Source organism: Antechinus flavipes, chromosome 3, assembly GCF_016432865.1.
Source record: "Antechinus flavipes isolate AdamAnt ecotype Samford, QLD, Australia chromosome 3, AdamAnt_v2, whole genome shotgun sequence".
NCBI classification, from domain to species: Eukaryota; Metazoa; Chordata; class Mammalia; order Dasyuromorphia; family Dasyuridae; genus Antechinus; species Antechinus flavipes.
In genome coordinates, this window is record NC_067400.1 from 530,550,807 (window position 1) to 530,564,124 (window position 13,318).

The 13,318-nt window shown below is 38.0% G+C and overlaps 1 protein-coding gene across 2 annotated transcripts in view; it reads left to right on the forward strand.

Moving 5' to 3' along the window:
• Window positions 1-3,030: 3,030 nt before the first annotated feature.
• Window positions 3,031-13,318, forward strand: part of PCF11 (PCF11 cleavage and polyadenylation factor subunit) — a 29,651-nt gene continuing 19,363 nt past the window's right edge. Inside the window, exons 1-4 of one of the 2 annotated variants that reach the window (XM_051987217.1) lie at window positions 3,031-3,556; window positions 7,522-7,647; window positions 9,775-9,963; window positions 10,629-10,823. In XM_051987217.1, coding sequence (XP_051843177.1) covers window positions 3,365-3,556; window positions 7,522-7,647; window positions 9,775-9,963; window positions 10,629-10,823 — 702 coding nt within the window. In that variant the 5' untranslated portion in view covers window positions 3,031-3,364. Of the gene's footprint in view, window positions 3,557-5,198; window positions 7,648-9,774; window positions 9,964-10,628; window positions 10,824-13,318 lie in introns of those variants that run through there. The other variant, XM_051987216.1, reaches the window with a different exon arrangement.

Sequence of the window (13,318 nt, forward strand, 5' to 3'; positions counted from 1 at the left end):
GTTATTACCCAATTATAGATGGAGAAAGTGAGGCTAGTAGAGAGAATAAAAGATTTAATTTCATATAGCTAATAGTATTTGGGAAGAGGGCAAGAAATGGAATCAGGTTTTTACTGAATCTGGTACTTTTCTAAGAATTGAGGCGGCACAATAGAAACTGGAGTTGAAGTAAGGAAAATCTTAAAAATGCTTGTTAATTTTATTTAACAGGTCAGACATTTGTTTCTAGGCTACACAATGAACCTCTTAGCGACTTTCATCTATAAAATGAGTATGGGCCATATAAGATCCATTTTATGGCAGACATACTATGATACAGTTTCCAAGTGAATTCACAAATAACATTGTTTGGAAGACAGGAAAACATCTTTAAACAGAAATATTTACATAAAAGGTTTATTAGATACATTAAATATATCAAGGAAACATTGTTGCTGGATTGCCTCAAGGGATATGTATAACTTTCCTAGGGGAAAATGAGGCTAGACAACAAAATAGAGAAAGTTGTTTTGACATATGGATCTCTAAACTTTTAGTTAAAACCAATATATTTGGAACAGATCACTTTTCCAAAGAAATCATTTTCCAGTTTTTCTGGATTGTTAGAACTTTTGGGAATCAACATAACAGGTTCTATTTCTCTCCAGTCTCTAAGGTGATGCCTTTTCTTGTTTCTCGGAGTTCTCATAAGCATCCAATTTAACTTTAGTACAGCCCTGTATCAGGAAGTGACTCAGAGAAAAGAATCTCTTAATTTGTTAGTGAGTTAAAAAGAGTAGAAGGGAACTACAAAAGAGAAACATAGAGGGAAAAAAAGGATAATCTCTAGCTATTCTGAAACTGTTTTACTTTAATCAAGTTCTTTTCGCCATCTGAAAATTTGTAATCCATATTAATGAGTTGAATATATTTAAATGAAATTATACCTTAAAATTAAACACAAATATGAAGTGAACTTGTGATTTCTTTGTTTAAGTGTAATGATTCGAATACATGTACACTGAATTTTAATAAGAGTGATTTTGATTCCTCTCTCCCCCAAACAGGACTGGTTGCTCATTCCAACAATAAACCTGTAAGGCAATAAGAGCCAGTAAGACCTCAGCTCTACTTAAAAATTAAGGCTTTTAATACATTTTTATCCTCCTAAGTGTAAAGTACTTTGCTAAGTGGTGGACAAAACCGCTAGTACTCTTAAGGAGTTTACACTCTTATTTCCTTGGGGGGGGGGGGAGGGGAGAGGAAGAGAAAGGGATTTACAAGTTTGTTGGTTAACAAGTGGAGTTTCTTGTCTGAGAGTTTCTGTAGAAAAAGCAATACAATCAAACCCATTCCTTGATGGGTGGCCAGCTTTTAAAAGATATACCAAGAGACCTTTGAAAACTTTTTAGGTGTTTGCTTTGCACTTACATGTTTATAAAGAACCACAAAGGATAAACTACAGCTTTCAAAATTAAGAAAATATATTCACCTGAAGAATGAGGATGAATGTTAGGTAACCCTGCAATGGAAACCTGGAATTTCGATAGACTATTAACTGGCCATCCAGTCTGGGTACTCCAGTAATAAAGATCCATCAGCTACAGAGAGCAGAGCTTCATTCACAATCCAATCGTATTTTTACCTCTAGAGAGTGACAAGTCGCCTTCACCCCTCCCCTCCCCCTTCCGCCCTTTTTCTTATCCTTAGGTTTGTTTCCCATTCCCAAGCTTAGGCAAGGAAAGGGAAAATAAAATATAGGAAACGTACCACTTGGGAAATGCTTCACTAGCCCTTCGAGTTGTTTCCCTCTAGATAACAAAGTAGCTTTTACTCCGCAGAACTGTAGCTTTAGAAGGGAAACAATGAAACGTGCTCCAAGCAATTAACTCTGGAGAGGGAATTAACTGGGAAAGAGAGTGAAACTTTTCCTCCGGGACCAAGCTCAAGGTAACATCTCTGTCTTGGAGGATTTAAAAAAAAAAAGCTTCCTGGTCTCCAGTTAGGCAACATTGCAGAGATTTGCAAAATTTTGGGGGGGGATATGCCTAATTTGTCACTGACATCCAACAATTAGGGAATCATAGAAATCTGGCCTAGGAGCCCCCAAGGTCCGGGCACACGTGAACAAATGAATGCACATTAATTCCCTCCTCCTCCCCCATATTTTTCGATCTGAGCAGATAGAGAGCCCTTGTGACTGCTTCCCTCAGTGCGGGGTAAAGTGATGAAGCCGTTGGCCCCGGGAGCTCGCTGCCAACCGCGAGGTGGGGGTGGGGGTGGGGGTCGCTGGGCTCTCCTTAGAACTGGAAAGACGCCCACCCGGGTTAAGTAGTGCTCTTCCGCTGCCGACTGGCGCCCTGGGACCCAGCTGCGCAAGTCACGTTAGGCGGGATTCTGTGCATTTTCTCTGCCTACAGGGGAGCAAGAACGGCCTCCAACCGGGGGTGTTCCCCGGAGGACTCCGGTTCGACACAGCTGCAGAGGTTGCAGCCTTCGTTGCAACCCGGACCTGCGGCTTGTTGCACCTGAGATGTGAGGAGCGTGGACTGAGCCAGCAGCTGGGGCCGAGAAAACACCCTCCTCCTCTCTACCCCCATCCGCACCCCCACCCCCGCAACAAGCTTTGGCTTTCCCAAGTTGATGGGGAGGGTAGGTGGATGAATCACAGTTGGTGCCAGTACCGGCTACGAAAAGGGGAGGGGAAGGGGGCCGGGATTCGGCCACGCAGCTACTCAAACTGGTTAGGTGAGGCTGCTGGGCTGGCCCCTTGGGGGGCGAATGGGCCTCTCTGAATGGGTTGTTATGGTAACAAATGACCGAACAGTCTTGTACAAACCGACCAATGAGAAGAGATTTCTCTTACACTCCACCTCCACGGTCGGAATTGCGAAAGCCTTTGCTAGAGGCTGGCGGCGCCGAGGAAGAAGGCGGTGCGACGACGTCTTGTGTGGGGGAGGGGCACTTCTGTCGTTCCTCCGGAATACCCAATCAGGATTACGAATTCTGCTGGAGCCCGCCCCCTTTCTGAGCGTCTCCCCTCCCCCTCGTTCATTTCGCACGACGCAGCGGTTGGGAACAGAGACATTTTCGGAGCTGGAGCCGCTACAGCCGCCGCCATTTTGTGTCTGTGGAGAAAGAAGAAGCAGCGGCGGCGAGTGAACTAGGCAGAAACCCCCTCCCCCACCCCGTGCGACGGCGGCGGTTCCCACCCGAGGCTCCCCCCCGGTGTCGTCCCCAACCCCCCCTCCGTGGTCAGCATGTGGTAAAGCCGGAGCCGCGAGTGACCCGTCGAGAGGAGGAAGAGGAGTCGCGAGGGAGGCGGGGTAGCGGGCGGCGGCGGCGGCGACAGCTGCGGTGGATCTCGGAGGGGGGCCGCGGCGCGATGTCGGAGCCGGCGCCGGCCGAGGCCGGTACCGTGGGGGCCCGGGAGGATGCCTGTCGGGATTATCAGTCGTCTCTGGAAGACCTGACCTTCAACAGTAAACCGCACATCAATATGCTGACCATTCTGGCTGAGGAGAACCTGCCTTTCGCCAAGGAGATCGTCTCCCTCATCGAGGCCCAAACCGCCAAGGTTTTTATACACCCCGCAGCCTCCTATTCTTCTAATACCCTAATACTAGTGTCTGCCTCATCCCAGGTCCCACTCTGATCCAAGGGGGACAGTCTCTTCCCCCTCCCCCTCCACCTCCGCTCAGGCTCATACACGCAGCATGGCGGGGCCTGTCCCCGGGGAAGGGAGGAGGGCGGCGGGCTGGGGAGGGTGGAGCCCCACTTCCGCTTACCAGCACCCCATTCAGACCTCTCCTATTCTATACATCTATCTCTCGAATGGACCTTGGTCGGGGTGGGGTGGGGTGGGGGGGCAATTCCACTTCACGTCGGGAAACTAAGAGCTAAAATACAACATTTAACCTTATGCAGTGGGAGTGGGTTCATCTCCCATCCCACCACACGATCCCCCCTTTCTGGTAATGGTGTTTTGGGACCTGGGAGGAGGTGAAAAGGGATTTGGGAGTGAGCTGGTGGGGGGAGTGGGGGGGGATAGTAGGGCAATTCGCCCCCGAGTGGAGCAGCCGCTTGTAAGAGCCCAACATGGCGCCTGAAAGGCACATGATGCGAAGGGGAAGAGAGGAGGATCCACTCCCTGCCAGCCAGGCAGCTGCTCACACCCGTCAACCCCATATTGGGATGGGGGTGGTTAGAATGTACCTTTTGGTACTCATCTCTCGTATTGGAGAGTTTAAGATAACCACAGATTATGAGGAAGGGGAAAACAATCTTCCCCCAATCTTTTGGGATTTTAAATTGTAGGGGGAAGGGGAAAGAACAGACCATAATAGATGCCTTGTTATGTAGTGTTCCTAAAAAGTGTAGTTCCTGATTATTTTTCCTCTTCCTAAACAGAAGGTTTACATTTATTCACCCAATTACCGAGGTGATCTTTGTGCCACTTTAGTTGGCTATAGTCTTCCTATTCTGTGGACCTTATTGGTGGGAGTGGGAAGAGCTGAGTGATGTCATTTAAATAGTTACTGTTAAATTTAGATATTACAAAAGTGAGCGATAACATAGCTTCCCAGTGTGAGTTTTAAAAGTAATTTTCAACCCTGTATTTATGGTTTAGTTTTTCCTAGTTAATGTTTAGTGACTACCGTTATACAGGATGAGCTCTCCTCTCAGTAGAGAGAACTCCTTTAAAAGGCCACTTTTAACAACAACCACCAAAATATTGTCTAGAGACGGTTTCTGTCTAGTGTAAAATGAGTGGTCTGACTTTTTTTTTAAATAAATGGTTTTGAAATGTGTGACTGGTATTATAAAATTTGTGAATAAAACATATAAAATATGTATTTGTCTTTTTTATTTACCATTGTAAGGTGTAGAATCTGTTTTCAAGACTTATTTTTAAATATGTGGTTGTGTGTTTAAAAAAAGTTTAAATCCGTGACTTGGGGTTCATTCTTCCTTTAGGTTCCAATCTTTACAGCAACAAAGTGTTTGGTGCTACACTTTTTCAGATGAACCTTTTCAGCCCTTAATTTAGAGGGGACAAGAAAGCAGTGAGCATTTTTTAAAAACAAGGCCCCAACATGCTAACAGTTTGACAGCTAAATCCAAGTATTTCAGGGTCCGAAATTATGTTTTCATGTAGATAGACTTTGTGCAACTACTGGGTTTTTTTTGTTTTGTTTTGTTTTGTTTTTTGTTTTAGTTTGTTTGGCCTTTTTTAAAGCACAAAATTAAAACAGGAAACTTTGAAAATAAAAAACATTGCAGATAGGTTAAAATTCCCTTAGTTAATGGAATTCCTTTATTTATCTCTGTCACAGACACCATGGGATTTGAAGATGAAAATATTAGCCTTGTTGAAGGCCTAGATCTTAACTCGATTTTGAATGCTCTTTTTAATTACTGAAACCTTAGCTTGCTTTGTGTTTTCTTAAGTGATCTGTCAATTTTACTTTCCAAATAGCCTGATTTTGTAGCTCAAGTTGACACTTAAAGAATGGTTTCGATGGATCCGGAAGACCTCCAAGAACTGGAAAATTAATCCCCCCAAATAGTAACCACATTAAAACATCTAGTTTGTGGACAGATACACAGTGGTAAAATAGATGAACAGAGAGCTCTTGGGACTGAATGCTGATATGAGAGATGTGAGAGTTTGCTATACTTTTCCCAATTAAAGCCAGTTTGAGGAAAAGATGTAAGGTGTTCATTCTACCAAAATTTTGGAATCTGTCTTAATCAGCGGTGGGACGTTGAAGGGGGCGGGAAAATGGGTGATTTTCATTTTAGTTTCAAAGTGGTTCAGTTTTGCCCTCAGGGAGCCTTTTGTATCCTTATTTTGTAAATCACAGACTACTAAACCTGAAATTCAGTTTTCACATATACTTTGATATCCCTACCATGAGACAGCTTTAACTGCAAATGACGGACTGTTACATGAAAAGATTCTACCTACTTTATATACTACTTACATACACAACAATAGAAATAGCATTCTGGACAGGTTTTAATTTTAAAAAGTGATCTCAGTGTCTCTCTACCAGGTTATGAAAACAAGGATTAAAATGGTATACCTTTTAAGGGTAAAGACATCCATAAAGTATTTGACATGTTTTATATTTGGCTATGGTTTACCAAAGTAGTAGACTTGGTGGATCTTAAAAAAAAAAAAAATGCAGTTAAAACTGTAAGGAAACATTCCATGCGAGGTTAATTCAGTTTCTTTAGCCAAATTCAGTTGTACAGGCATTAAATATATTTATATTTTATATCTATATAAAGCAAGAGCACTTCCACACACTTGTATGGGCAGTTGGATTTGTGAAATAAAGTGGCATTGTGTTCAAGAGTTGTGACCCCTACCCTAGCTACACTTAGCTAGGGGAAAGGTTGCTGGGGGTTTGAAAAAACTTGGACACTTTGGAGGTGGGATAAGGTGGGGGTGAATGGGAATGACTTAAGGTATTTAACCATTGGGGAATCGTATGGAAGTGAGGAGTATAATCAACACACAATTTGTATGGTTTGCCTTCCTCTAATGCTCCTCAACAAGTCTGTGTACCTGCTGATGCTTTCTGGAAGTTTGCTGTGCCTTCTACTAAAAGCCAATGAATCAATGGGTAGGCATTGCAATTGAACTTGGGCAATAGCAATTCTTTTGCCGTGGAAGCCCTAACAATATCAACATCACCACACTGACTGCACAAATTTAGATTCAGTGGTTTGTGCATGTCAAAGAAAAAAAAACAACTCGACGGAATGTCCATCTCATGAAGAGCATCTTCGGTGCAAATCAAATCGTGGTTGCCAGTGTCAACTTCAACCTGACTTACATGACTCAACTTGCTGCTTGATCCAGTTTTTATATCAATAACAAACCCCCAACTTGGTGCATGTTTCACATGCAGTTTAAAAAGTGGTTTGTCATTAGCCTCAGATGTGAAAATCTTCCTAAGTCTTGTTTATTAGGACTGTAAAAAATTAGTCCTTTCCCAGTGTAACTTAATAGAAAACAAAGGCTACATAGAATTCAACATATAAAATATGGCTGCTGAAATTACTTTGGGCTTTCTGCCAGAAATCTGAATTCTGTTATTTCATGAAGCCTAGGCACACTATTTTGAGTTTGTGTGGGTCATGAAACAACACTTTTGGGTTCCAGCAGAAGACGATGGTATTTTCTTTACTTTTTTTTTTTTTTTTGACCACCTTCAACCTCATTTTCTCCCACTTTTAAAACACAGTTTTACTACTACATGAACCTGAAACAGCATTGGGTACAATAATTACATTATGATTGCACTTATTTCCTTTCCCAGTAATGGAGCTTGTTTTGCTTGCTCCACAAATGTCAGTGTTTAAGAAATTTATTGGACATTTGAGCTTCATATAGATTAATGTCAACCCAGTGATATTTAGTATCAACCCAAAAGTAGGTCTGTATTTGTGGGTTTGGAAATTCATTTGCAGACAATTTAAAAATCATTTCCTTATACTAAACTTCTCAGTTTCTTTTTATTACTTCAGGCTCCTTCTACAGAGAAGCTCCCTGTTATGTATCTTATGGATTCCATTGTGAAGAACGTTGGAAGAGAGTATCTTACTGCCTTTACTAAAAACCTAGTTGCAACATTTATTTGTGTGTTTGAAAAGGTATATATGCATTTAGAAACATTCTGAATTTTTATAAAAAATGTTCCAGATTAAATAAATACTTGTTTTTGTGTTGGCTTTTCTTGGGTGGATAAATGTTTGGTTCTTTAAATTTTTTTTCTTTTCTCATTTAAAAGGAAGTGCTTCTGTTACTTTCTGGGAGTTAACAGTGAAGACCATTTGCTTTCAGATTATTTTCCATCCTTATTTTGCATTGACCATTTCACTAATTTCAAATTTTTTATCACTTAAAACTATTCACAAGAATGATTTGAAAGAGGTGAAAATAAGTTAAATCATATTTGTTAGTGGTGGTGGTAGATTGTTGAATATCTCTATTCAACATAAGTGTTGGTCCAGTATTTTTCTGAGTGTTTTTTTTTTCTGGTAGTCAGAAATCAGTTATTACTGTTTGCAAGTAAAGATATCCCACCTGAATTATGCTTGAGTTTGAAGTGTTTACCTTACTATACAGTCCTTATCTCTTACTGAGAGAAAGTTTTGGGGACATGGATTCTTGTGCCCCATGGGTGTGAAGTTAACTAAAAAATACTTAGCATTTTTATATCAAGTATAGTTATACAGGATTTAAAATATTAAGGGAGAATGAGTGAAGGTTTGAATTTGCTTAGGTAATAGCCTGACTTTGAAATGAGCCTTTGTATATCTTTCAAATTTCTGAAAGTATTTGAATTTGGGGCATGCCTTGTGTTCTATTTCTTGCAAAGAGAACAATAGTTACTTTTTATGCTTTTATAGAAGTAGTTTTTATCTGGAGAAATACTAATTTGGGATTAAGTTACAGAATAAAATAGGTTTGGGTTTTTTTTTTTTTTTTAAGTTTTCAATGTCATTTTTAGATATAACTTGTAATTTTATGTTACAAATAGAAAGTTTACCCTAAGGATTGGGAGGAAAGAAATACCAATTACATTATGTACTGAATTTCATTGAAAATGATCATTTTAAACTAGAAATGGCATTTCTGATCATATTTAGTGGGTAGCTTCTAGGGGCTCACTTCGAGGCTCTGAGGAAGAGAAAAGAGAACTTTGAATGCTGGGAGACTCCATTATTTTTTAGATAATAGAGCTTTTTCTTTATTTCCATTTTCATATGTTATCAACCCTCAGTTTAAATTCATTTAGATCTTAGACTAAATTCACATGTGTTTTTCCATAGTTGATTCCTTTTAAGTAGAATTGCCAAATTAACAAAATAGTATCATAATTTTTGGTGTCAGAAGATTCAAATTACTACTGACTTGATTATTCAGAAGTTGATAATCTGGGTTTTGGAAATGCCAGGATCATGATGCCTCTTCTAGCTGCTAGACAGTTTTGACTTTTAACTACTTGACTAGCATTTCCAAAGAAAGGACAAGTGAAATATGAAAGTAATAAAGCTGATTTGACTGTTAGCATAGTTTTAGAAATTGATTTTTAGAATAGGTTTATGTTACGGATTTACTTTATCCTTTATAGCAACCCTTTTACTACAAGAAAAAGAGAATTGACTGAAATTATTGTCTTTTATTTCACCATCCTTTTCTAAGAAATCTTAGGAAACTTTATCTGAAAAATTTAAATTCACACGTGTAAATCTATCATGTACCAGGTATTCTGCTGACTGAGACTGGAATAGTCTAATTCTAATCCATATACTGACCATTTAAAGGTTAAAAAATATAAGCATTTTGATACACCTCATTGTGATACACTTTTCTCTTGTGATTTTGGATGGCTCCTCATGAAAAACAATGTCATTTTAGAACCACAGGAAATTGTTTTCAATAAATGAGAAACTTTGTTGTACTGTGAGTGAGAAACTTATAGTTGCCATTTTGAATTGCAGAGTTATAAAAACAAATTGGTTTTCTAGAATGAGATATCTAGTAGGAGTAACAGCTTCAGCATTGCCAGTTTACTTTTCTTAGAGAAAAGAAACTTAATTTTTTAAAACTTAAAATTAGTAAATTAACTATTAATGATAATTCTTATATATTCATAGAAAAAAGTTCCATATATGATGGAGAAGAGTTTAACATTTCAAAAGGATTAATTGCATTTTATGTATAAAACTTTTTATAGTAACTTAACACGCAATAGAATTGTTCTGTTGTTCTAGGTGGATGAAAATACTAGGAAAAGTTTATTTAAATTACGTTCCACATGGGATGACATTTTCCCTTTGAAGAAACTCTATGCCTTGGATGTCAGAGTTAATTCATTAGATCCTGCTTGGCCAATTAAGCCTCTACCCCCCAATGTGAATACTTCTAGCATCCATGTGAATCCTAAATTTTTAAATAAATCGGTAAGTTTTCATATGAATGCTACATAGTTTAACATTCTTGTCACTAGTTTCATTTTTCTGCTGTAAAATTATTGAAAAAGCCATAATATGGTATTCTAAATCTATTCAATTAAAAAGGAAGTTTTGTCACAATAACATTTTTCTTTTTTTATTTTAATTTTATTTTCATTAAGATTTCTCCCTTCTACCTTCTCTTCCTATCACCACCCATTGAGAAAACAAGAAAAACAAAACGTGTATAGTCAAAACAAATTCCCATGTTTTCTTTGTACCAAAAACTGTCTTGGTCTTCACCTGAATCTATCATTTCTCTTATCAGAAGGGAGCATGTTTCATAATGAGTCCTTGGAATTGTGGTTGGTAATGATTTGGAGTTAAGTCTTTCAACCTTGTTTCTCTTTACAGTGTTGTTATTGTATAAATTATAACTTTTTTTTTACCTTTGGCAGTTTTGACAATTTGATATGGTTAGATATTTGTTACATACTTGTAAGTAATGTAGGTATTCTAAATGAGATCATTTTAAAGCTGATAACTGGCTATTCAGAATAATTCAGTTCAAAAGGTGTTAAGAATTTTTTAATGATTGAGTTTATTTTCAAGCTATCTTTTAAATAGATAACAATAATATGTATTTTTTCCTTTTCACATCACTTTTTTTATAGCCTGAAGAGCCTCCTACACCTAGTACGGTGGTCAGTTCCCCTGGTATCTCCACGCCTCCAATTGTCCCTGATATCCAAAAGAATTTGACTCAAGAGCAACTGATAAGGCAACAGCTGCTGGCAAAGCAAAAACAGTTGTTAGAACTTCAACAGAAAAAATTGGAGCTGGAGCTGGAACAAACTAAGGCACAATTGGTAAGTGGGACAGACAGATGTCCCATTTATGCTCCAAAGTATTTTATTCTAAATCTAATCCTTCCTTAAAGGATAATCTCTTTTATGTGTGGTGTATCGGTTGTTTTTTTAAATCAGTATGTCTTAATTAAATTTACATGATTTCTAGAATGTTTTCTTAAAGTAATGGTTTGCAAATTGAAGCATATTATAAATGCTAGACACAATAAAAATCAAGTTTAGTGTACATAACTTAGTTTTCTTTCAAAGAGATAGTTTAATTCCTGAAAGAACACATTTAATTTTTATAATGAGCTTAATCATGTTTATAGAATATATGCTTCCAGAATGAATTCTGTTAGACTTGGCATTCTTGCTATTGTCAATCTAAAATTCGGGTGAGCTTGAATATTGCCTTATTCTTATTGTCTTGTTGGGAAAATTCCTGCCTTTTTTATAATGATATTACTTCCTAACATTTATATAGCATTTACTTTATACCAAGAGCTGTGCTAAGTACTTTGCAAATATCTTGTTTGATTTTCACAATCCTGGGACTTGGCTGTTATCTCCATTTTATAGTTGAGGAAAGTGAGGCAGATGGGTTAAGTGATTTGCACAGAGTCATACAGCTAGTTGGTTTTTGAAGTTGGATTTAAACTCAGGTTTTCATGACTCCTGGCCTGATACCCTTCATGTGTGCCACCCACCCATCTCCTTTAATTACTTCATAAAGGATTCTGAGAGAGATCTTTAAAATGGTTGCTTTGGTAGTACTGACCTTTAAGTGGTAAAATTTAAAGGTAGAACTGTTACCTTTAAATGGATCAAATTTTATACCCTAGAAGGGATGTAAATCACAATTTCCTTGTGTGTTGTGGAAAATGTTGGCATAGTCTTTAATGTTTTAGTTTTATAAATTCTATATCTTTTTGAGAAATTAGGTCTTAAAAATCCTTAACAAAAAGCAGCTCTTAAGTTTAGACAGAACAAGGAATATATCCCAGATAAATTACTTAACCTTTCTTGGACTTTTAATAGGAGCTCTAAGGGGCTTTCAGGTGCTAAATTTATGGAATGTATTTATTTTTTTATTTTTTTTACTCTCCTGTGCAAGAGATAGTTCTTTACTGGTTAATGATATTTTTGGGAATGAAGACTTGAGGATAGGGCCAGCAGTGTGGAGCCATATATATGGGGGTAATTATTTGCATGCCTTATTTAGTGATGCCTTGTTTGAGCACTGAATTTTAGAACCTAGTAACTATTTTTTTTTTAGCAGTATCCAGATGTTATAGGAACAGAAAACATTTTTGGGGGTGAAGCATGTTGTAGTAATAGAGGAAACATTTTCTCCATTCTCTATAGCTGGTTACTTGATGAAGCAGTGAAACCAAAAAGGGGACAACTGGGCACAGTAATAGTTAGTTAGTTCCTAGCATAGTATATGGAATCAGGATAATCTTGGTTCAAGTTTCCTAATCTGACACTTTGGACCCGAGCAAGTCTCCTAACTTCTTACTGTGTAAGACAAATTTCTAAGACCCAAGAATTGCAAAACAGTCGTTGACTTTTGTTGATGGGGAGGGTGTTTCACAGAATTCTAGAAATTGACAGTTGGAAGGAAACATAGTGGCTATGTAGTCCCATACATGAAATGAACCTTTGTTAGTAGACAAGTGGCTGTCCAGCTTCTGCTTGAAAATCTCCAAATAGGGGGCATCTACCACTTTATCAATCCTTTAGGAAGCTATCAACTTTTGAACTCTCTAATTGTTAAAAAAAGTTTTTCTGGACATCGAACCTAAACTCTTATTATTATTATTTTTTTTTTTGCAACCATTGTTCCTATTTCCACCCCTCCAGCCCACATAGAATAAGAATAATTCTATGTGGTAGCTCTTCAGATAATTGAAGAGAGTTATCATGTCCCTGAAATACCCCAGAAGAAATCTAATGTTGGAAGAACATAGTAGGACCTTCCTATTTTTACAAGTCACATCTGCCTTTGTACTGCCCATGATTGTATTTTCTTGTATTCTCCTTTTTAACTCTCACATCACTTGCCTGAAATTGAATTTACAGCTCATTAAAACCCTCATCTTTTTAAAATAACTGTTCTCATTCCATGTCTCTTATTCTTATGAAGTTGATTTTTTTTTTATCCAATTGCAAGTTTGCATATATATTCCTGTAAATTTTCTTTTGTGAAAATTCGACCTTGTTGGATCCAGTCATGCAATATGTTGATTATTCTTCCCAGTTAAAAATATACTAGATGTCACAGGACTAGAGAGCCCAGAGGATATTTCTGGAGAGTAACTGCCACATTGTTATTGAGCCATTGACAACCAATTAAATTCAATCATTCAACTAATTTTTTTATTTCAATTGACTTATCTACTCCGAAACTCTTCAGCTTGTTCAGAAAAGCATTTTGAGAGACTATCAAAAAGTTATGTTAAAATTTACGTAAACTATAGCTAAGACATTTTCTTCTATAGTATTATAATGCC